The following is a 25,699-nucleotide window of genomic DNA, read 5'->3' on the forward strand; positions in this document are numbered from 1 at the left end:
TCTAACATTTCAGTTTTCACAACTATTTAAAAATATTAAATTAGAGAGGATCCAGGAACCTGGATTTTGGAAATGTGAGGAAGAGGGAATAGGGACTTCTCCTGAACCCCAGAAATTGCATCCTGCTTCCCAGAAAACATATCCCTTTCCACTGCCCACCCTATCACCCTTCCCCATTCATTCAGAGCCTAAACATAGGAGTCAAAAAGTCTTCAGCACTGTCATATGTTTCCAATCAGCTCATGATTGCAGGTAGGAGCTCAATATTGGTGATAAATATACTTTATGAGTGTTTTTTTGTGATTATTTTTTAAAAGACTGTTCCAATAAATAATTTACTGGGGCAGATGGAGGAAGCGACTCTGATTACATCTTGAAGCACCAAAATTTGAAGTTTAAGGAACTTAGGCAGCTCACAGCTATTTAAAAACATTTTGTAAGGGATAATTCTTCCGCACTACATTTTTTTTAAAAGGTTACAGCTCAGCGGCTGGTCTCTTGGGTGGTGCCCTTCTCTCATCTCTCTCCTGGATGCCATTCTAAAATTAGCATCATCATCACATGATTTTGGACTGCTTGGTACATAGCACATAGCTCTGCACCGTCTGCCCCCTCCCACTTGTTAGTTTTTTATTTTGAGGTATAATTGACGTAATATTATATTAGCTTCAGGTAGACAACATGATGTTTTATATTTGTATATATCGCAAAATGATCACCACAATAAGTTGAGTTAATATTTATCACCATACATAGTTAAAAATATTTTTTCTTGTGATGAGAACTTTCAAGATACACTCTCATAGCTACTTTCAAATAGTCAATGCAATGTTACTAACTCTAGACCATGTTGTACATTATATCCCCATGATTTATTCACTTTACAACTAAAAGTTTTACCTTTTTTACCTCCTTCATCCATTTTGCCCACCTCCCATTCCTGTCTCAGGCAACCACCAATCTGTTCTCTATATCCATGAGCCTGTTTTTTGTTGTTGTTTGTTTTGTTTAGATTCCACATGTAAGTGAGATCATATGGCATTGACCTTTTTCTGTCTGACTTATTTCACTTAGCATATACATAGCTCTTCTAAGCTTCTACTTCCTCATCTTTAAAATTGGAATAGCACAGCCCAGCCAGTGGTTGAGCGTCGAACTATGAACCAGGAGGTCAGGGTTCGATTCCCCATTGGGGTTGGGGCACATGCCCAGGTTGGAGGCTCAATCTCCAGTGAGGGTGTGCAAGAGGCAGCTGATCAATGAATGATTCTTTCTCATCACTGATGTTTCTATCTCTCCCTCTCCCTATCTGAAATCAATAAAAATATATTTCAAAAAATAAATCCTCAGAGCCTAGAATTGTGTCTGGCATTGAGTAGGCAATTGGCAAATAATGTTGAATACCTTACAGATGAAGAAACTGCAATTTAGAGAGAAAGTAACTTGCCCAAGGGCACTCAGGTAGATGTGTTGGAACTTTGACTAGAACCACTTGGGGGGCGGGGGGGGGGGGGGGGGGAATACACCTGATTTGTAGCATTTGTTAATTTCTGTAAGTATTTCCTCTATGGCTGATTTCAAGCAACTACACTGATGTAAATCTATTTGTAAATTTCCTGAAAATTTAACTATAGGCTCTTGCAAGCCTGTCTTGCAAGCTGGCTCCACCATAGCAAGAACTAGGTCATAGTTCTAAAGGGTACACAATTCTAAAGGGCACACTCCCACCATTTCTCTATCCTGACGCCCTGAACAAGGCAAAGTTCATACTTATAGTAAGTAGGAGGAGAAAAGACACTAAAATAACTCCGTTCAAAGCAGAGTGCATAGGTGATTCTTAACCTAATCACAAAACTCCTCTGTTTAAAATGTTTTAGTATCGTCCTAATGTTCTTAGCATGAAATTCAGTTTCCTTATCATGACCCACAAGGCTCACTGAGAAAACTCCCTACTCTGTCAGGCACTGTATGAGGCTTTTTGTAATAGGGTTTAACGGTGAACATGACATAAATAACTCCTGCTCTCATGGACTCTGAGTCCAGTAAATGAGGCTGTCAATAAACAAATAATCAACCATTAAGTACAAATTACAAAAGCAGACATGTGCAGTAGAGGAGGTGCTAAGAAAGAAAATAATGAGGAGGGGTTGCTTACTCAGACTGAAGGTGAGATGAGCTACTCTAAGAAAGTGACATTTGAGACCCGAAGAGTGAGAAAGAATTGGATGAGGAGTGGGGCTAGTGGCCTGACAGAAAAGGAGAGGATTTGGCACTTTGAGGAATAAAAATAATTTTTGTGTAATTGGAGACAGTGAAGATGGGCTGGAGAGGATGGTTATAAATCTTGCTATGGTCTGAATATTTGTGTCCTCCCCAAATTCATAAGTTGAATTTCTAGTTTTCAAGGTGATGATAGTAGGAAGTGGGGCCTTGGGGAGGTGATTTGGTCATAAGGTGGAGCCCTTATGAATGGGATTCGTGCTTTTATAAGAGGCAGGAGAAAGCTCCCTCACCTCCTTCTGCCATGGGAGGACACAGTTCCAAGGCACATTTAGGAACTACAAAGCATGCCCTCATCCGACAAGGAATCTGCCAGTGCCTTGATCTTGAACTTCCTATCCTCCAGAACTGTGAGAAATAAATGTGTTGTTTATAAGCCACCCAGTGTATGATCCCTCTTCCTCCCACGGCCTGAAAGACTAAGACAAATATAAACTCGAAGGACAGATGGCTAATGGCTAAGGGGAGTAAGGGATAGACTTAACACCCTTTGAAGATAGAGTCTAATTCAAGTCACAGGAGCTCAGATGCTCTCTTTGAGTTATTCTTTCCCAATGATGGGCAACTTTCTTCTACAGAAAACTTTTTTATGTTTCTTGGGTTTAAACAAGATCATCCAGTTTCCACCAGGTCTTGCATAAATGAATAAACAGAAGCCCAAAGAGGGAAATCTGATCACCAACAGTTTTTCAGCCAGTAATAGTTGTATGGCCTTGGGCAATATACTTTCTGAGCCAGCACTATTCAACGAAAACACAGTGGGAGCAAGCCACAAAGAGAGCCACCTCTGTAGTTTACATCTTATACCCAATACATTTAAAAGGACAAAGAAACGTGTGAAATTAAGTTTATAATTTTATTTGACTCAAAATATCACTTCAATATGTAATCAATATAAGTCTTAAAAATCCAGTGTGCATTTTATTTACCTTATGGCACATTTCAGTTCAATCTAGACATATTTCAAGTTCTCTTTTTTAAAATTTTTTTTCTAAATATATTTTTATTGATTTCAGAGAGGAAGAGATAGAAACATCAATGATGTGAGAAAACCATTGATTGGCTGCCTCCTGCATGTCCCATACTGGGGATTGAGCCTGCAACCCAGGAATGTGCCCTTGACCAGGAATCAAACCCGGAACCCTTCAGTCCCCAGGCTGACCGCTCTATCCACTGAGCCAAACCCTCAAGTTCTCACTAGCCACGTGTGATTGGTGGGTATAAAACTGGACAGTGCAGTTCTGTATCTTAGCTTCCTTATCTGTGAAATGAGGATAAAATTGCCTAGATCACTGGAAGGAACGTGAGAGACCTGTTCCTGGGAAACCCCTACATCCAGCCCTGCCCTTAGGAAGTGCGCAATGGATCTTGTTTCCTAAGGTCTTGTCTCTCATGGCACCGCCCTCCTCCGAGTCTCCGCCCCTTTCTCCGCCCCTTTCTCCGCCCCCTTCAGGCTCCGGGCGGAAGCAGAGCTGTCACAAATGCAGCGCGCTTTACGGCAGCGCCGCCTTTAACCGCAGTGTGGCTGGCTCGTGCGTCGCGCACCCTCCACCTCATTGGCTCTGCGTCCCGCTCACGGCGCTTTTCGGCAGTGTGGCCGCAGCGCCGCTGAAGGGGTCCACGGCTGGATTGCGAGTGGAGGCAAGGAACCAGAGTTAGCGGTGTTAGCTGCGCCTGGAAGCATGGACGTGGGCGAACTCCTCAGCTACCAGGTAGGGGGGCGGGGGAGCTGGGCCGCCGTACCCTGATCCGAACGTGGGTGGCAGGTCGCAGGACCAGCGTCCCTTCATCTCACCTTTCCTCACCCCAAGTCCCGGGCCCGGGGCCCCTCACTTCTCATGCCACCGGGGTCCGAGCCTCTCATTTCACTTCACTCCCTCTCGAGACCCTCCTGTGCTCTTTCCATTTATTCCTTTCCAAGGCTCGAGCCCCTTTTCAACTCGTCTGGGCTCCTCCTCACCCTACCCTTGGGCCCGGTCCCCTTCAACTCTTCACAACCACCCCCTTCCGCTCTCTTCTTCCCCAGTCATTGAGTTTGTGGTGGTGGGAGAGCGCTGGTCCTTGCATTTGAGCCCCAGCTTCTCCCCTGACTGGCGACCTGGCTTTTGGACAAGTTATTTCATCCTCTTTGAGCCTCAGGTTTTGTATGTATAAAATGGAGAGAGTCATAACCATGTAGTAGCATTGCTTAACTAATGGGTGTGAAAGTTGATTTGAAGGTGTGGAAAGCTGTACCCATATTAACTGCAGATGTTGGGAAATGTTGGGAATTCTAGCATGGGGTGGACCCCTAGAATCTTCCTGTCCCCCTGGCTCAGCGTATTTGTGGGGAACCGGCGGCCCAGAAGGCGGAAAGGACTTACCCAAAGTCACTCAACCAGTAAGAGCTGGGGTTAGAGCTGAGGTCTCCTGGCTCTCAGCTCAACATTTCCCTCCGTCTTTTGGCTTTCTAAAGAGGCTCCTAGTGAGAGGCAGTAGAGCTGCTCTGTTCAGTATTGTAGCCACTAGCCACATATGGCCATTGAGTCCTTGAAATGGGACTAGCCTGAATTGAGAAGTACTGTGAATGTAAAATCACACCGGGTTTTGGAGATTCAGTATGAAAGGAGTAGAGTTTTTGTATTGACTACATGATCATATTAATCTTATTAATGATGTTGATTATAGACCATGCTGATTAAGAGATCATTATGGATAATGGATGAAATACAATATATTTAAAATAAATTTTACCTGTTTCTGTTTACTTTAAAAAATTTATTGATTTCAGAGAGAGGAAGGGAGAGTGAGAGAGAGAAATCCAATGGTAAGAGAGAATCATGGGATCGGCTGCCTCCTGCACGCCCCCTACTGGGGATCGAGCCCACAACCCAGACATGTGCCCTGCCTGGGAATCGAACCCTGACCTCCTGGTTCATGGGTTGATGCTCAACCACTGAGTCACACCAGTCGGGATCTGTCTACCTTTTTTTTTTAAAAAAATATATTTTTATTGACTTCAGAGAGGGAGAGGTATAGAGAGATAGAAACATCAATGATGAGAGAGACCATTGACTGAGCCCGCCGCCCCCCCGCCCCCCCCCCCCCCCCCCCCCGCCCCGCCCCGCATGCCGCACACTGGGGACCAAGCCCGAAGCCCCTACCAGAACCAAACTGAGACCTCCTAGCTCACAGGTTGAGGCTCAGTCACTGAGCCACACCAGCTTGGCTTGGTTTACTTATTAATGTAGCTAATCACCTTTGAATTTGGCTACTAAAATAACACATATAGCTAGCCTCATATTTGTACTGGACCAGCTCTGCAGTATAAAGAATAGGTAATTGAGAGTCATGAGTCTGGAGCCCCATGTTGCTTGGAATCTGTTTGGTTCACAACAGATTAACCTGTTTATGCCTTGGTTTCCTCATCCGTAAATGGGGGGGGGGGCAATGTTGATATCTATCACATAGGTCTCTTGTGAAGCTTAGACCGATGCTTGTCGAATGGTAAACATTCAAAAAATGTTAGCAGTTATATTTGTGCCACCACCTCAGCCACTATACAAAGAACTGACCTTAGAAACTAGACAGGACTTATAAAATGTGGAGAGATAAAGCCAAAAGGTTTCTCTTTTTAAGATAGTAATTGAAAGAAGGAAGGAAATAGGAGTGCTGTTGAATGAGTATTTCTGTTTGGGTGGTGGAATGGCTAGACATTGATTCATGGAATATTAAAGCTAGAAGAGGTTCATTCATTTGCTCAACAAATAATATTGAACCAAACAGACAAGGTTCTTGCTTTTGTGGAGCTTATAGTCTGGTGGGCAAGTAACAAAATAAGTGAGTAAATAAGAATTAAGATTGTGCTAAGTGCTTTGAAGAGTATGCAGGTAATACGAAAGAACTGTGCTTTTTAGTATGGTAGCCACTGGGCACATGTGACTGTCAACACTTGAAATGTGGATAGTTCAAATTGGGATATAATATATGTGTAAAATACACACTGTATTTCCAATATTTAGTATGAAAAATGAATGAAATATACATTAATAATTTTTATATTGATTACATGTTGGAATGATAATACTTAGTATATATTGGCTTAAAGAAAATATGTTATTAAAATTAATGTCACCTTAAAAACTTAATGTGGCTATTAGAAATTTTAAAGTTATATATTTGGCTTTTTGTGGCTTTCAGAATATTTTTATTGGACAGTACTGCTAAAGAAAGTAACCTCTGGAAGTAGGAGAAGGACCTATTATTTTAGACTAAGGGCCCGGTGCATGAATTCGTGCACCTTGAAAGGAACTGTGGGCCGCGAGGCTGCGGTGGGCACAGGGCGGGTCTTGGCCCATCCTCTGTGCCTCTGCCCGGCCCCTCTGCTATGGTCCTGGTCCCCTGTCTGCCAGCAGCCCCGCTCCCGCTGCCTGACAGCCTGGCTCCGCTCACACCCACTGACGGCGCAGAGCGATTGGGGCCAGCGCCAGCAGCGGGTGCGAGCAGCAGCTGCTGCCCCGATCATCCCTCAGGAGCAAGGGGAGGTGGAGAAGCCCTCAGGGGCAGTCAGGGCCAGCAGCTACCGCTCGCACCTGCTGACAGCACAGAGCGAACGGGGCCAGTGCCAGCAGCAGGTGTGAGTGCCCGGCAGGACCATGGCGTGCGGGAGAAAAGAATTTTCAGTAACCACCAGAGGCTCATCCCAATAACAGCGACCAGCGCCCTGCCTTGGTCTGGCACCCCTGCTCACCTGCTCCACCATCCTGCCGCAGCCGACGCCCGCCATGTTCCGTGCACGCCCCCTGGTGGTCACTGCACGTCATAGTGACTGGTTGTTTGGTGGTTCGATTGTTCCGCTATTCAGTCTATTTGCATATTAGGGATATATATATATAGAGAGAGAGAGAGAGAGAGAGAGAGAGTCTGGGAAGGACTCTCTGTGAAATGGACATTAAAGGACTGAAGGCCGAGAAGAAGCCAATCTTGTGGAAAGGGCAGAATGATCATGACAGAGGGAACAGCAACTACATAGGCTATGAGGTAGAAGCTGGTACAGCCGGTTAGACAATCAAAAAGAGCCTCAATGGTGAGTGAGGAGGAGAATGGCAGGTGATGAGGCTGGAGTTGTAGGCAGATGATAGGAGGTGTTGGAAAATGTAGGCCTTTCTGTGGGCCATGATAAGGAGTTTGAATTTCATTTTGAGAGATGTATAGATAATCTCATTCAAGCGACTTTTTTGCAGATGAAAAGTGAACATATTTTGGTAAAGGGACTTCCCTGAGGTTATGGGCCAAGATAGTGGCTGAGTTGAAAGCAGAATCCTGATCTCTTTATTTCTATCTCTGTTCATTCCCCACCTACACTATTCATGCATTTTCCTTTCTGAAAGATCAGTGTTCACTCCTGTTGCTAAAGGATAGTACTGTCTAGAACAGGGGTGGGCAAACTTTTTGACTCGAGGGCCACAATGGGTTCTTAAACTGGACCGGAGGGCCGGAACAAAAGCATGGATGGAGTGTTTGTGTGAACTAATATAAATTCAAAGTAAACATCATTACATAAAAGGCTATGGTCTTTTTTTTTTTTTTTTAGTTTTATTCATTTCAAACGGGCCGGATCCGGCCTGCGGGCCGTAGTTTGTCCACGGCTGGTCTAGAATCTAATCTGTAACCATTCACACGCACCATCCTTTTGTAGAAGTCATGAAGATCATCTACAAGTTAATGGATACAGAAACTCTTTGAAAACAGTAGCACTCTGTAGATATGAAAGATGCCTATTTACCTATATCATCTCTCTAAATTCTTATAACAACCCTATGAGGAAGGTGCTCTTTTTAATCCCTGTTGCATAGATGAGGTACAAAAAGTTACCTATCTTATTGCTGAAGTTCCTAAACACTGTGCTGTACTGCTTGTCTATTCTGTGCCAGATGCTGAGCTAAAGTGCTTTCAGATAAATTCTTACATTTAATTCTCAACATGCCTCTTGGCATACCTTTTGTTTTAATAGAAAAGGAAACTCAAGCTAGAGAGGTCAACCTACCTGAGCAAGGTTAAGAGCCAGTAAGGAGTAGAGGTAGAACTAAAACCTACTGAATACCCAAATCTAGTTTTCCATTTTATTTTTAGCTTTTTAAAAACTTAAAAAAACTGAAGTATGGCACACCTATAGAAGAATGCGTAAATTTTAAGTGTCACTGATTATAGTTATCAACCAGGGGTCCTCAAACTTTTTAAACAGGGGGCCAGTTCACTGTCCCTCACACCGTTGGAGGGCCGGACTATAGTTTAAAAAAAAACTATGAACAAATTCCTATGCACACTGCACATATCTTATTTTGAAGTAAAAAAACAAAACGGGAACAAATACAATATTTGTATTTGCATGTGGCCCGCGGGCCGTAGTTTGAGGACCCCTGGTTATCAACTTTACCACTAAAGTTCATTTCTCAGGGACATGTGGGAACAAGATGTCTGATTTGAATATCCGCACTGCCAGAGTTTGATTCAGTAAATCTCCCATGGGACCTTAAAATTTGCATTTCTAACAAGATCCCCGGTGATGTGAACCTATTGATCCAGGGACCACATTTGAGATCCCCTGGTCTAGAACGATCTACATTAAAACATTTTTTCTCCAGCTGAGACATTCTTTTCCCTTTTCATGGCCATTAGTTTGCAGTTTTTTTGAGCTTAAATTATACTTTTTCCCTGCCATCCAAGATACTGAGAGCAATCACTTAATCTTCCTGGGCCTCAGTTTCCTCATATGCCTAATGAGGGGATTAAGTAAGTCGCTGAGGTCCCTTCTAGCTTTAAAATTCTGTGATACTAATTATTTAGACCAAGAGCTTTAGAGATTTCAAGGTATAAAAAAGCTTGATGTAGTAGAATGAAACAGGGCCGAAAATCTGGAAGATTTAAGTTTTAATCCTACCTTTATCATTACTTATCTGAGTGATTCAGGACAAGTCACTTCCCATCTCTGTACATAATTTTTTTTAAATCTCTTATAAAATCACCTATAAAATGAGGGGAGTCAGCTATATAACTTCTGGCTCTTTCCTAAAATTTAGAGGCACGGGTAAGCAAAGAAAATATGTAATGTCAAGAAATGTTTATTAAAAGTATTTAACATTTTTTATGTGCTCACTAAATTTCATTTGTCAGGCAACTTGGTGGGAAGATTCCAATTTTCTGCGGAGATTGGTTCTTCTAGTAATAGAGTTAGGCAGTAAGGGACTCTCTGTATATGCCTTATATCCTTGACATATGTTAACTATTCATTTGAGAAGACAGGAGAATTATAATGTGGACAGGAGGTGTTGGAAAATGTCTTAAAGAGGAAACCAGCTATGTTCCCAATATGGAAATGTACTTTTTTGATGCCTTCAGGCTTAGACGTCTCATCAAGAAGTGTGCCCAGCAGTTCCTTGGCAGAGAAGTTTCTGCTGCATATATAAACTCCAGGGTTTTCTCATTAATACTAATTTCACAGATGTCTGGAGAAAGTTCTTACATCCAAAGTTTTGCAATAAGGACTTCGCATTTAGTACAGGTTGGCTCAGTGGGAAGGAATGACTTCCTTTGTGACATGAGAAATACTCTGTTTGAGGCAGATTGGGGTCAGAGACCTTTTGTTTTGACAATATTGTAGATACCCACTACTCTTGTGACCTATCAGTGATATAGCATTTCCTTGGATTGCAGGAGCTTATAGGAATCTATAATCATGCTCCTTTCCCCTTATTATTTCTCCTTTTTTTGTAATAAAAAATCTTAATAAGAATACACCAACAAGACCAGTATTAAAATAAAGTATTTAAGAAAAGGAAAACTACTACCCTAATCTAATAAATATTTTTATATTCCCACAGTCCTTAGGTATTTTGCATGGCTATAACTATTGTGTATACACTATTTTGTGTTTTATTTTATTTTTATAATTTTATTTGAGCCAACTGATGACATATGCTGGGGAACAAGATCTCAAATGTTCCTGTGTTATATTTTCAATTTAACATTGTCAGAAGTATTTTCTGTGTTTCTACATATAGTCTTTGTTAAAAAATATTTTAATTGACTTTTAAAGAGCGGGGAAGGGAGAGAGAGAGAGAGAGAGAGAGAGAGAGTGAGAGAAGCATTGATGTGAGAGTTAAACATCAATTGGCTGCCTCCTGCACATTCCCTACCAGGGATCAAGCCTGCAATCTGGGCATGTGCCCTGACTGGGAATGGAGTGGGCAACCTTTTGGTGCACAGAACTATGCCCAACCAACTGAACCACACTGGCCAGGACTCTACATAGTCTTTATGTTATTATTAATGTTTGTATATTTTTGGTGATGGACTGACCATTTCCCCCTAAATTGAGTATTTAGGTGGTTTTCAGTTTTTTAGCCTTGGAGATAATATTGTAGTGAATTTCTTTTTTTTTTTTTTTTTTATTGCTAAAAGCATTACAAAGGGTATTACATATGTATCCTTTTTTCCCCCCCACCCTTGACAAGCCCCGGCCCTCCCTTACCCCCCAGTGTCTTATGTCCATTAGTTATGGTTATATGGATGCATACAAGTCCTTCGGTTGATCTCTTACTCCCCTCCCTCCTGTCCCCCAACCCTCCCTGGCCTTACCACTGAAGTCCGACAATCGGTTTGAGGCAGCTCTGCCACTGTATTTATTATTGTTCAAAAGTTTGTAATGGTCTTAATTATCCATGAAAGAATGAGATCATGTGGTATTTTTCCTTCATTGATTGGCTTGTTTCACTTAGCATAATGCTCTCCAGTTCCATCCATGCTGTTGCAAATGGTAAGAGTTCCTTCTTTTTAACAGCAGCATAGTATTCCATCGTGTAGATGTACCACAGTTTTCTAATCCATTCATCTACTGATGGGCACTTAGGCTGTTTCCAGATCTTAGCTATGGTGAATTGTGCTGCTATGAACATCTGGGTGCATATATCCTTTCTGATTGGTGTTTCTGGTTTCTTGGGATATATTCCTAGAAGTGGGATCACAGGGTCAAATGGGAGTTCCATTTCCAATTTTTTGAGGAACCTCCATACTGCCTTCCATAGTGGCTGCACCAGTCTGCATTCCCACCAGCAGTGCACAAGTGTTCCTTTTTCTCCACATCCTCTCCAGCACTTGTCGTTTGTTGATTTGTTGATGATGGCCATTCTGACAGGTGTGAGATGGTACCTCATTGTTGTTTTGATTTGCATCTCTCGGATGATTAGTGACTTTGAGCATGTTTTCATATGTCTCTTGGCTTTCTGAATGTCCTCTTTTGAAAGGTGTCTATTTAGATCCTTTGCCCATTTTTTGATTGGATTGTTTATCTTCTTTTTGTTAAGTTGTATGAGTTCCCTATAAATTTTGGAGATTAAGCCCTTATCAGATATGACGTTGGCAAATATGTTTTCCCACGAGGTGGGTTTTCTTGTTTTGTTGATGGTTTCTTTTGCTGTGCAGAAGCTTTTTATTTTGATGTAGTCCCATTTGTTCATTTTCTCTTTAGTTTCAACTGCCCTAGGAGCTGTATCGGTGAAGAAATTGTTTTGGCATATATCTGAGATTTTGTTGCCTTTGTATTCTTCTAGAATTTTTATGGTTTCCTGTCGTACATTTAAGTCCTTTATCCATTTTGAGTTTATTCTTGTGTATGGTCTAAGTTGGTGGTCTAGTTTCATTTTCTTGCATATGTCTGTCCAATTTTCCCAACACCATTTATTGAAGAGACTATCTTGGCTCCATTGTATGTTCATGCCTCCTTTGTCAAAAATTAATTGAGCATATTGGTTCGGGCTAATTTCTGGACTCTCTATTCTATTCCACTGATCTATATGTCTGTTCTTGTGCCAGTACCAGGCAGTTTTGAGAACAGTGGCTTTGTAATACAGCTTGATATCTGGCATTGAGATCCCACCTACTTTGTTCTTTCTCAGGATCGTTGCAGCTATTCGGGGTCTTTTTTTATTCCAGATGAATTTTTGGAGAGTTCGTTCTAGATCTTTGAAGAAGGCCATTGGTATTTTAATGGGCAGTGCGTTGAATGTATAGATTGCTTTGGGTAGTATGGACATTTTAATGATGTTGATTCTACCAATCCAAGAACATGGTATGTTCTTCCATCTGTTTATGTCTTCCTCTATCTCTTTTTTCAACGTCCTGTAGTTTTCTGAGTAGAGGTCTTTAACCTCTTTAGTTAAGTTTATTCCTAGGTATCTTAATTTTTTTGGTGCGATGGTAAATGGGATTGTTTTTCTGATCTCCCTTTCTGAAAGTTCACTATTGGTGTATAGAAATGCCTCATATTTCTTGGGGTTAATTTTGAATCCTGCTACATTGCCAAATTCATGTATTAAGTCTAGTAGCTTTTTGATGGAGTCTCTAGGGTTTTGTATGTATAATATCATGTCATCTGCAAATAAGGACAGTTTTACTTCCTCTTTTCCAATTTGGATGCCTTTTATTTCTTCTTCTTGCCTAATTGCAATGGCTAATACTTCCAGTACTATGTTGAACAGGAGTGGTGAGAGTGGGCATCCCTGTCTTGTTCCTGTTCTTAGGGGAAATGGTGTTAGTTTTTGTCCATTGAGTATGATGTTGGCTGTGGGCCTGTCATATATGGCTTTTATTATGTTGAGGTATGATCCTTCTATTCCCACCTTTCTGAGAGTTTTTATCAAAAATGGGTGTTGGATTTTGTCGAATGCTTTTTCTGCATCAATTGATATGACCATGTGGTTTTTTTCTTTCAATTTGTTTATGTGATGTATCACATTTATTGATTTACGGATGTTGTACCATCCTTGCATCTCTGGGATAAATCCTACTTGGTCATGGTGTATGATCCTTCTGATGTACTGCTGGATCCGATTTGCTAAGATTTTGTTGAGGATTTTGGCATCTATGTTCATGAGGGATATTGGCCTGTAATTCTCTTTCATTGTGATGTCTTTACCTGGTTTTGGTATTAGGGTGATGCTGGCTTCATAGAATGAGCTTGGAAGCGTTCCTTCCTCTTGAATTTTTTGTAGTAGTCTGAGGAGGGTAGGTTTTAGTTCTTCCTTGAATGTTTGGTAGAACTCCCCTGTGAAGCCGTCTGGCCCTGGGCTTTTGTTTGCTGGAAGCTTTCTGATGACTGCTTCCATTTCTTCCATAGTTATTGGCCTATTGAGGTTTTTAGATTCTTCCTGATTGAGTTTTGGAATGTTGTATTTTTCTAGGAATTTGTCCATTTCCTCCAGGTTGTCTAGTTTGTTGGAGTAGAGTTGCCCGTAGTATTGTTTAACAATCATTTGTATTTCTGTGGGGTCTGTTGTTATTTCGCCTCTATCATTTCTGATTTGGTTTATTTGGGACCTCTCTCTTTGCTTCTTGGTGAGCCTGGCTAGGGGTTTGTCAATCTTGTTTATCCTTTCAAAGAACCAGCTCTTGGTTTCATTGATTTTCTGTATTGTTTTTTTGGTCTCTATTTCATTGATTTCTGCTCTAATCTTTATTATCTCCTTCCTTCTGCTCACTCTGGGGTTTTCTTGTTGCTCTCTTTCTAATTCTTTGAGTTGTAGAGTTAGATGATTGACTACCATTTTTTCTTGTTTTTTGAGATAGGCCTGTAGAGCTATAAACTTTCCTCTCAGGACTGCTTTCATTGTGTCCCAGAGGTTTTGGATTGTTGTGTTTTCATTGTCATTAGTGTCCAGGATGTTTTAAATTTCTTCTTTGATGTCATCGGTAACCCAATCAATATTTAATAACATGCTATTCAGCTTCCAAGTGTTTGAGTATTTTGGGTTGTTTTTATTGTAGTTTATTTCTAACATTATGCCATCGTGGTCTGCGAAGAAGCTTTTTATGATTTCAATCTTCTTGAATTTGTGGAGACTTTGCTTGTGACCCAATATGTGGTCTATTTTTGAATATGTCCCATGAGCACCTGAGAGGAATGTATATTCCGCAGCTGTGGGGTGAAGTGTTCTGAAGATGTCAATTAAGTCCATCTGATCTAGTGAGTCATTTAGGATTGCTGTTTCTTTGCTGAGTTTTTGTCTAGCGGATTTGTCCAGTGATGTCAGTGGTGTATTAAAGTCCCCTACTATGATTGTATTGTTGTCGATCTCTCCGCTGATATCTTCCAGAAGTTTTCTTATGTATGTGGGTGCTCCTGCATTGGGTGCATATATGTTTACCAGGGTTATATCTTCTTGTTGTATTGATCCCTTTAGTATTATGAAGTGGCCTTCCTTATCTCTGGTTATGGCCTTCACTTTGAGATGTATTTTGTCAGATATAAGTATTGCTACCCCAGCTTTCTTTTCCTTTCCATTTGCGTGAAAGATATTTTTCCATCCCTTCACTTTCAGTCTGTGTGAGTCCCTTCTAATGAGGTGGGTCTCTTGTAGACAGCAGATGTATGGGTCATGTTTTTTTATCCATTCAGCCACTCGATGTCTTTTGGTTGGAGCATTTAGTCCATTTACATTTAAAGTTATTATTGAAAGGTACTTGTTTGTAGCCATTTCTTTTTTTTGTGTGTGTGTGTGGCTGTTTTCTTTCTGAGCTTGATATTTCTTCTTTTTACACCAGTCCCTTTAGCATTTCTTGCATGGCTGGCTTGGTGGTGATAAACTCCCTTAGCCCTTTTTTGTCTGTGAAGCTTCTTATTTCCCCTTCAATTTTGAATGATAGCCTTGCTGGATAGAGTATTCTTGGATTCAGTCCTTTGCTTTGCATCACTTTGTAGATTTCCGTCCATTCTTTTCTGGCCTGATGTGTTTCTGTTGAGAAATCATTTGATAATCTAATGGGAGATCCCTTGTATGTTACTTTCCGTCTCTCTCTTGCAGCCTGTAAGATTCTCTCTTTATCCTGAACATTTGCCATGGTAATTATGATGTGTCTTGGTGTGGGTCTTTTCGGGTTCACCTTGTTTGGGACTCTCTGGGCTTGTGTGACTTTTTTCTTCCCCACCTCAGGGAAGTTTTCTGATATTATTTCTTCGAATAGGTTTTCTAGTCCATGTTCATCTTTCTGTTGTTCTGGCACCCCTATTATTCGTATGTTGTTTCGTTTCATGTTGTCCCAAAGCTCCCTTAGGCTCTCCTCCTGTCTTTTAATTTTTTTCTCCATTTGCCGTACAGTTTGAGTGTGTTTTGCTTCCTTGTCTTCTAATTCACTAATTCGGTCCTCCGCTTCTCCCAGTCTACTGTTGATACTTTCAATGGAGTTTTTAATTAAAGCTATGTCGCTCTTCATTTCTTCTTGGGACTTACTTAAGTTGTTGATTTTTTCATCTGTTTCTTCTAGCTTCTTGCATAAGTAGTTGAGTTTTTCATCTGTTTCTTCTTGCTTCTTGAACATCTGGTGCATGTACTCTAGGAACCTTATTCTGAATTCTTTTTCCGTCATGTTGTATATCTCTGTCTCACTTAGCTGCTTTTCTGGCGAGTCCTCCTTTTCTTTCCTTTGGGGGTTTCTTTGCCTACCCATGTTTGATCTCGCTGACATATGTAGATGTTGAGATGTTCAGTGGCTGCTCCCTGGGTGGCAGGGGTTCCTTGGGTTGTGGTTGCTGCTCAGACGGTTGCGGTAGCAGCTGCTTTCCAGTTGGCAGCAGCTCCTCTGGTGGGTGTTGTTCACAGCTGTGTTGGCTCTTCTGGCTGGTGGGGGGAGGCTTCACGTACAGCTGCTGTTCCACAGACAGAGGGTGTGGTGATCAGGAGGCTGTGGTGATCAGGAGGCTGCGGTGATCAGGGGGCTGCTGTTGCTTGGATCTGTCCGTTTGCTCCGGGACAAGACCTGGGACGCGTCTGCCTATATCGCCGCCATCTTGCTTCTCCCCTCCATGGCATCTGTAGTGAATTTCTTTAGTCATGTGGCATTTTCCCCTCCCATCTGTTCTCACTAGTTACTGTGTGTATTGCATGTACTAAAATTATTAAGACATTGTCTGGACCTTAAAGAATTCATAATTTAAGACATTTTAACATCTAACTTATCATAAAGCACAATAGAAGGAATGATTGGATATGCCTGGATAGGGGATGTATTGGTGGGAATGGATTTGGTTTGGTCATTGAAGAAAAGGGAGATGACATTGGAACCTCAGTTTTGAATAGGAATTCTGTGGGGTAATGAAGGAGGTTGTGGAGAATCATTCTTGACGTGGATTAGTGAGAGCAAAAGCATGGGAGTGAAATGTTCAGAGCATTGAGTAAATGAGGGGAGTGGCAGGAGATGATGGGGTCACTTTAGATGTAATTATGTTAAGCAATACATAGTGCTCATATATGGAATAATCCTTTATCAGTTTACAGTGCTAAGAGCAGTGTGTTCTGGTTTTACTGCACTTGATATTACTGGTTGTCATAATTTAATTTTCCCCATTAATCTAATAGGTATATAAAGTTAGTTCAAATTTGCTTTAATAAGCATTTTTTTCTTCTTTGTTTAGCATTTGTATTTGTTATTATCTGCCTCGTTCTGTTAACGTAGTGTAGTTTGTAATTGAGCTTTTCTCTCTTTTTTTTTATGGTGTGAGTTTAAGAAACATTGGAGGGCTGAACGCTTTGTGCTCAGATATATTTTCCATTCAGTGGTCGCCTTATTTTACTTACTAGTATAAAGCTGATACTATTTTATAGCATCGTGAAACAGGCTTTTTGCATGACAGTTTAGTGCTTTTTGAAGTTACTTTTTGTTAGTTGTGAGACTATCAATAACATAAAAACGCTATTCCCACTTCAGGGTGTTTTCTGTTTCATCTCCTGAGCGATTTTCTCCTTAGGTTCATTTCCTCCCTTTAACCTTTTTATCCTCTCTCTTTTCCCTAGTGTATTCTTTTATACTCACAAAACACATATGTATAGTTTCCTTGTACACTGGACAGTGAACTTAGAGGCAGGGACCAGCACCTAGCAGTGTCTTCCCCATAATTGATGCCTAATAATGGGTGTTTATAATCTATTGAGTAAATAACTAGTACATGCCTTCAAATATGCTCTGGTTATTTGCCTCTTTTGGAAAGCTTATTTGCTTGCTGACTTGTATCTTTGCTTTCATGGTAGACATCAAGAAAGTTTGATTCAAATCTTTTACTTCAGTTTCTGAATTGTTCTCCTCTTCCTTATTATGTCTTGCTATTCTTGCTATAAAACCTACATTAAAAAAATTTCATTTTGAACTAATTTTAAACTTATAGTAAACGGTTTCCATATACTCCTCACTCAGCATCCCATAAAGTTAACATATTTTATAACCATAGTACAATGATCAAAACCAGGAAATTAACATTTATATACCAGTAACGCACTAAATTACAGACTTAACTCAAATGTCACCAGTTTTTCCACTCATGTCCTTTTTCTGTTCTGGGATCCTATCCAGGATCTCGATTGCATTTAATTGTCATTTTCTTTGTCTTATATGACCTTGACATTTTTTGACTAGTCAGTTATTTTGTAGAATGTCTAACACTTTCGTTCTTGATGGTTGTCAATGCCCTCTTTAAGGCCAAAGATTTTCTTGACTCATCCATTCTTTTGTCTTCTGTCTTTCAGTACCTTTATGTAGACAACTCCTAGTTCACTGGCTCTGATTTGAGTTTCATGTGTTTACTGAACATTCTGGCCAGATGTTCTGGTATCACATAATTCTCTGCATCTCTCCTCCTGCCCCACCACCTACCCACAATTTTGCATTTTAGTCAGGGCTGTCTCTGTTCAGTGGACGTGAAGAAGCCTTGGAGCTATTTCTCAAAGATGAAAGGGCTCAACGATTGAAAGGCAAGGCTCTTTTCCTCGTGGATCATGCAAGCCCATAAGCAGAGGACTAGTTCCTCTCTCAGAAATAAAGTTGTTAGGAGTTGAAAATGTTTAAGTCACAGTTCTTGCTCTTGTGAGGCTTGTAGACTAGTGGGAGCAGCCCACAGATTTGAAAACTGATCAGCCAGGACGCAGTGTCAGTGCTGTTTACAGAGGTGTGAACAAGATGTGGTGGCACAGAGGCAGGAGCAGCCCTGCCGCTGGGAAGTTGGGAAGGCTTTGCAGAGGAGTTGTTTCTTCAGTAGTCTTCTGTCCCTTCCTTTCTCTTTGAAGCACCATCATCTTACTTTAGACTCGTGGGATTTGGTCAGATAAGTAGCTTTCTAGTTGGTCTTACTTTTTACCTTTGTGGATTTCATATTGGCACAGTGAATGTGGGTTTATCTTCTTCATAGACCAACAGAACACTCTTCTTTGATAGAACACTCTTCAGTCCTACCTATTTCAGCTTTCTTGGAGATAGGTCTTATTGAGATGCCTAATTTTGGAGGTGAACTTGAGGAAGACAGCCTTACCTTTTTTCAGTCTCTCACTAGGTGGTTATTGTTTAAATTGGGGATTGGATTTATAAGGCTTACCCCAATAGAGAAGTTTTCATGTATAAAAATGACTACATTGGAGAATGTGAATGGTTCCAAATAACTTGAAGAAAATAGTTTCTTCAGCATTGTTGGAGAAACTAATTCAAAGCGCATGATGTTCTGAGCGTGCCCATTAGGCATCTTCACTTAGTGTTTAGTGTAGTGTATGAACACAAACTCTGGGCCAACTGCCTGTGTTTGAAATCTTCCTCTGTTGGCTGCAAGTTATGTGATCTTGGTTCAGTTAATTAATCTCTTTTAGCCTCAGGTCTTCATCTTTAGAATGGAGATTATATAATAGTGTTATCTCATCTCACCATCTTTTATAATATATATGCTTATTGATTTCAGAGAGGAAAGGAGATATATATATATATATATATATATATATATATATATAGAGAGAGAGAGAGAGAGAGAGAGAGAGAGAGAGGGAGAGAGAGAGATTGATAAGAGAGAATCATTGATTGTCTACCTCCTGCACACCCCCTACTAGGGATCAAGCTGCAATCTGGGCATGTGCCCTGACCAGGAATCAAACCATGGCCTCCTGGTCCATAGGTCAATGCTCAACCACCGAGCCATTCCAGCTGGGTTTATCTTATCATCTTTTTAAAATACAGGATTAAGTGAGACAGTATGGGTAATGCTCAGTAGTATAGTGCCTGACACATAGTAAGTGCCCAGTAAATGTTAGCTGTTGATTTTTATTATTGATACTAGAGGCCCGGTGCACGAATTCATGAACAGGTAGGGTCTGGCCAGCCCACCCTGGCCAGGGATAGGGGCTGTGGGTGGTTGGCTGGCCCCGCTCCCTGGTCGAACTCCCAGTTGAACTCCTGGTCGAGGGTACAATTTGCATATTAGCCTTTTATTATATAAGATAATTACGAACAGTGCATATGCTGTAACAAAAAAAAAATGTTTTTCTTGAATTCTACAAAGCTGCCTTAGTATTCCCAAGGTCATTGCTTCCCTTGGAGGTTAAGGTTTAGAATTCTGTAAAAGGAAATGAGAACAGTTTGTCACCCGCATATGCCATAGTATAGAACAGTTTTTAATAGATTAAAGCACACCCTATTCCACCACAGTTAGCAGTCATTGATATCAAGAATTAAGTCATCAATGCAGTAATCCCTTTCTCCAGGTCTCTTATGTTTTTTAAATTGGATTGAGAGAGAGAGAGAAAGAGAGAGAGAGAGAGAGAGATCAATTAGAGAGAAAAGCTCTCTTTAATATCACTTAGATATCTCATTTTTCCTCTTTTCTAGAATCAGGAACCTCATTTACAAATTACTCCTTTCTTTTTCTTCCTCCTCCTCCCCTAAGTTTCCTGAAGGAAGTGGTTGGTTTTGGTGTGAGTCTTGTGTAGCTATGGAGAGATTGGATTTAGGAAAAGATATAGCAGGAATTCTTAACCTTCTCCAAGGTCAGCTATTTGATTCTAGTTTTTCAGCTGAATAGTTCAAAACCATTTTCCTTTTCATGGAATTCCAGGAGTGACTGATCTGAAAGTGTTGACCTAAACTTTAGGACCTCAGCTCCATTGTGGGTTGATAAATAGAAACTAGATTATCTTCATCCCAAGTTCATCGAGAGATCTAGTGAAATAACTGCAATACATTTTCATCTCTTAGCTCATTTTAGATTATCAGTTGCCTATAAGCAGATTACCACTTTGGCTCTTTAGACTTCCCTTCAGCTACCCATCAATGTCCAAAGTCATTGACTGAACCTAGAAGGATTTAAAATCAAGCACAGAATATTATGATGCTTCTCTCTGCATATGGCTAACTATATTCCAAAGGCAGATATGGTTGATTATTGAACAGTTTGTTTGGCATATTCATGTGCTCATTCTGTTAATACAAAAAATTGAGGATTGATTACATTTTTTACTTGACTCCCCTCTCTCCAGTTAAGAGGAAGTGAGTTTAAGGTTACTTTTGGGATTTTTAATAGACTTAAACATTAACAGGACATCCATCCTCTGTTGGTGTTGGAATGCTATTTTCTTTGTAGCTTTGGATAAAAAGAAAAGAATTGTAGCTATAGTTTGTCATGTTATCTTTTACCAGCTTCTTTGCACATAGGACTAGCTAATAGCTTCTCATATTCATGATAAGAGAAACTTAAGCATTTCCAGGTTACATAATTGTTGACAGAGATGCTGAAACATGGAGTAGGGGCTCTGGCAAGGAATAACTGTTGGACAGAGGGGTTGTAGCTGAAAGAAACCCATAATGAGGTTCTTTTTTAAAAGGGTGATATACGTTGTATTGAATTGTAGTAACTCCTCTTTTATCTCAGTGCCTTTGGAAAACGTGGTTTTCTTCATAAACAGATTTTCCAAATAACTGAAACTTACAAGTGGACCAAGAGTGCTAGAACAAGAAGGACCTAGAAATTATTTATCCCAGCCTCCTTTTACAGATGGGGAAGGCTGAGCACAGAGAGGAAAGTGACTTACCTCGGAATCCCAGCTACTTGGCAATAAAAGGGGATTCAGAGCAGTGTTGTTTCTTTCTCTGTTTCTTTCTTTCTTTTTTTCATATGAACATGCCATGCTGCCTCCCCCTTTACATATTCAAAAGTTGAATTTTTCATCTTGTGTGGAGTTCTTTCTAAAACATAAGGCATTCTTGCCTTTCTCAATAGATGACACTGTTGTCTCAGGATCATTATTATGAACACATGTTAATTGTGCTCAGATTCTCCCATGACCTTTTGATGTATGGGAAGCTTTTAATCCCACATTAAAACACTTGGAGTGTTAGAGAGATTTTGTGTTTTTGTGCCAATTTTTATAGTGTTTTTTTTCCCCCTCTTCTCTTTGATGCCAGCTGTCACTCTTTAGTGTTGTTTGTTTTATAGGATTTTATGTAACCTTTGAGGCATTTTTTGCTTTCTTTTAGTGGTGCCATGAAAAGCTAAGATTGTTGAATAAATGAGGAATTAGTATTCTTGGTCATCTTTGGATGAACTGTAAAAACTTTAGGGCTCTTTTATTAGATACTGGAGCCTGTAAATACTAGAAATCATGCTAGTGTAACTTGTCTTCATTTCTCATCTAGCATTTCTTCTAGCATCTTTTTGCCTACTACTAGCTTTTGGGGACTGGAGAATATCTGCACAATTACTATTGCCCACTAATGAGTCTTTTATAGGAGAAACTAGCACAAGTAGGGGCTCAACCTGGTTTTCTATGGAGGGACTCTTTTTTTGTATGGCTGCTTATTTTTCTGGAGGGGAGCATTTACCTGTCTGATTGCTTGACCCTATATCTTTAAGCTAGTCTTACAAACAAATTCACACGCCCACCAGCCCATGAAATCTAGGTTATAGCAATCACCTAAGAACCTATGTGCTTATTTCTGACTTGCTCATGCCTCTGCCCAATTCCTGTCTTGTGTTTGGCTGTTCGCTCTCTCATTTCATATTTCTCCTTCCCCACTCCACTCCCAAAGCATGTAAGCATGCGTACACACACACACACACACTCCCCCCCCCCCCCCCCCCCCAACACACCAGTTTCTTTTAGACTGAGTATGTATTTGCTCTCTGGTTCCCAACTACACAGCTTCATCCAAAAGGACTCTGCTGGCTAGAACTGGACCTGCCTCATATAGTGTGCCTCATTTGGTGTAGCCCTGCCTTAACTGGACCTTCAAGACCCAATCTTTTGTCTCAGCCCATGGGTAATCACCATTGCCGGCCCATCTGATCTTCCTGTGAAAGGACAGTTTGGGCAAGACCCTACCCAAGAGCCTTGCAGAGCTTTCAGTTCTGCAGCTTTGGAGTCTACAAGGTCTCCATTTTTGTCTTGTCTCCCTTTTCTATTATTTCCTAGTCATTCTATGGGGGTTGGCAAATAGCCAACCAATGTTTGTAGGGCCTTATGACATATGCTCACAGTCAGGCTGTGTGTCCATCCAGATTTTCAAGAGTTAATAAATTTTATTTGGATTAGTGATCCATATTGAACCTTCCATTCTTTAATTATTCAACAAATGTTTATTAAATGCCTACTAAATGCGAGATGTTATACTAGACACTGGGAATAGAGTGGTGCACAGGACAGTCACAGTTCCTTGTGTTATGGAACTTATATCCAGGGAGGCAAGACAGACAGTAAACAAGGAAAACACATACAAATTAATAAGAACACTGAAACAAGCAAATAAATACTAGATAAACAAAAACAAGATATTCAAATAGGGATATGATGGGGGGGCTGATGTAATAGAAGTTTGGGGGAACATCAGAATGTTCTAGAAGGCCTCTCAGGAGGTAACATTTGAGCGAGAATTGAATAAGAAAGATCCAGCCATATGAAGTGCTGAGGGAATAGCTATGTAGGCTATGGGAAAAACCAATACAAAAGCCCTAAGGTGAGAATAAGCTTGTCATGTTTGAGGCAGGTGTGACTCGAGCATGTTGAGGGAGGAGGGGACAGTTGAGATAAGGACAGAAAGGTCAGCTGTGGGGAGGAGGGGAAACCCTAAATTGTTTATTTTCCGTATAGCGGAAAGCCATTAGGGGTTTTAGGCTGTGGAGTGATACATTTGGTTTATGTTTTAAAAGATCACTGCATCTGTAGAACAGAGAAGAGGTTGGAGGGGAGCAATCTGGTCAGCTTAGTTGTTCAAGGCGGCATGGAATTCACCTTTGTGCTGCAGAGGCTGCAGCTGACGCTTGTGCTCTCCCTAGGATAATTGCTTTCCTGCCTGGGTTGTTTTCAGAACCTCCCAGTTCTAAACATTTAATCTGTGTTCTGGCTTAATCAAGAAGCAACACTATCCGAGTGCCAGGCTTGGCACAGAAAATGTGGGCATCGTGCCTTTTGTTGAGCACCCTGGCCTGAAGAGAATGAAGCAGGCAGCCCCTGGTGGACCCGAGGACAATGCAACCGACCCTCAGCACCTGGTAACTTGTAGGAAGCTTTGGAATCCATAAATTTTATGTGCTTCTGCAAAACAGTTGCAGATGGTCTGGACTGATGATTAAATATCACTGCTGTTTTGTCCAGATCTGCTGTGGCCATCCTCTTCATGCCTGGTTTTACATTACAGTGGGTAATTAAAGGGGCACAGCCATTTCTGGTTACTTCCAGGATATCTTTTTCACTTGGCTTAGGGAGTAATTTCAGTTTTTGCCAATTGTATAAGTGACAGCAGTGAGCAGTGGCTGTGACTGGCTACTTTTTGTTTTCAAAATTAAAAAAAAAAAAAAAAACTTAAAAAGAACTTTCCCTAATGAAAGGGAATAATTGCCTGCCTGCCTTTGCTGTCTCTGCTGATTCTCCAGTGGGAGTTCTACCATCAGACTTGTCAGAGTTGGTTGGCAGAGACTTTCTCTCCTGAGTTAGCACATAGAGATCTGAGCTGGCAGAGAGAACACAAATTAGCAATGGTACAAGCATATCTGCAGAGGAACAGCTTTCCTTCTCACCAGAGGTGCCATTGGTGGGCAGCACCCTAATTCTCGATGCACCTCTTACCACTGACGACAGGACTTTTCAGCAAATTAAAAGAATTGTTTGAGCAACACCTGAGTTGGGCAGTTTCAGAAGCCCTCAGGCTGCTCAACCTGCCAATGTAAAGTCACTGAATATTGTCTCTTTGGCTTCTACTGGGGATCCTTACACCTCACTCAGCATAATGAACTTGGGGAAACAGAAATTCGGAATCTTTTACCTCCCCCTCCCCTCTCTCTCTGCCAAAGATTTCTTTTTTCACCCCACAGAACTTAAAAGGACACAGAAGGCTCAATGGGGAGAATGAAATAAGAGATGGTGTCTGCCTTCTGGCTGACATGACTTGTGCCCTGATCCCATGGGGATTCCATAATGAAGATTGCAATGTCCTATAATTACAAGATTAAACATTTTGTTTAAATTAATAATTTCCCCTCACCCTCTCTGTGTGTTTAAAACCACCATTAGAGCAAGATGGAAACTGGTTAACTGGCCTGATGTTCAACTTTATGTTCTAGTTGTGATTGTCAGTAAGAGGTGAAGTCTCATTTTAATTAAAAAAGCAATTTTTAGCCATGGTTCACATTGTGTGAAGCAGAGGCACTTCTGACCATGTGAATTGTTGATTGCTGAGTGCAGTGAATATAGCTTTTTTCAGGACCATGACACTGAGCCCAACAGGATAATATTGGGAGTTAGGTGTGCAGCTGGGCTTGAAAGATTGCTTGTGCATTAATGGCAGATTTGCCTTTAATTGACAGATTGTCTTTGTTTGTGGGAGAAGGGGGTTACTTATAGGGATGGTATATTCCTGATTTGAAATGAATGAAAGGCAGCTCATAGAGTAGCTTATAGAAATTGTCATATTTTAAAATGAAATAAAATAATATGTGTATTCTCCTCCCTATGTCACCCAGCCAAAACGAACAAAACCAACGGCTGGGAACTACCAGGTATTGAAGCCCACTGAAAGCCGGGTATTGTGCTTTTTTATTTGTATGATATTCTCTCATCCTAAAGGTAACCCTGGGAAGACAGTGTTCTTAATCCCATTTTATAGAAGAGGAAAGGAAGTTCACAGAGGTTTAATAACTTGCCCAGAGATTCTAGGAAGTAGATGGTAGAATCTTTTTCCTAATAGGGGACTCAGGTGGCTGGAGGTAGCTAAAAAGAAAAATAACCTAGAGTAGAATGCAGCAGAAGGCTACCATTACCCTACCTTGAACTTGTCTCAGTCTACCATGTATATCATTCTTGTCCAGCAGAACACCATGCACTGGTTATCATACCCATGGGATCAGAATACTGGGTATTAGTTACCAATCCCAGGCGAGGACTCTAAACACTTCTGCCCATTGCATCTTGGTATTGGAATTGCCAAGGAAAACACAACATGGTCAAGCACTGGATGGAATAGTACTTGACTCACATAGAGAAGAAATATAGCAAAATCAGCTTCAGTGGTGTGCAGTGGTCCCTTGTGGCTAACTCCTGTTCCTCCCCCCTGCAGCCATTTGGCCTGCATAAACCTCCCTCTCGCAGCACAAGGA

At 41.0% G+C, this 25,699-nt stretch overlaps 1 protein-coding gene across 1 annotated transcript in view; it reads left to right on the forward strand.

Annotated features, from left to right (window-relative positions):
* Positions 1-3,867: 3,867 nt before the first annotated feature.
* The window catches only part of CTNNBL1 (catenin beta like 1), a 179,396-nt gene continuing 157,564 nt past the window's right edge, over positions 3,868-25,699 (forward strand). Inside the window, exon 1 of the mRNA XM_070420298.1 lies at positions 3,868-3,992. Within this exon, the coding sequence (XP_070276399.1) occupies positions 3,963-3,992 (30 nt within the window). The 5' untranslated portion in view covers positions 3,868-3,962. The remainder of the gene's footprint in view (positions 3,993-25,699) is intronic.

The sequence above is a fragment of the Myotis yumanensis genome, unplaced genomic scaffold, assembly GCF_028538775.1.
Source record: "Myotis yumanensis isolate MYYU_CA2020_CCGP unplaced genomic scaffold, mMyoYum1.0.hap1 SCAF_7, whole genome shotgun sequence".
NCBI classification, from domain to species: domain Eukaryota; kingdom Metazoa; phylum Chordata; class Mammalia; order Chiroptera; family Vespertilionidae; genus Myotis; species Myotis yumanensis.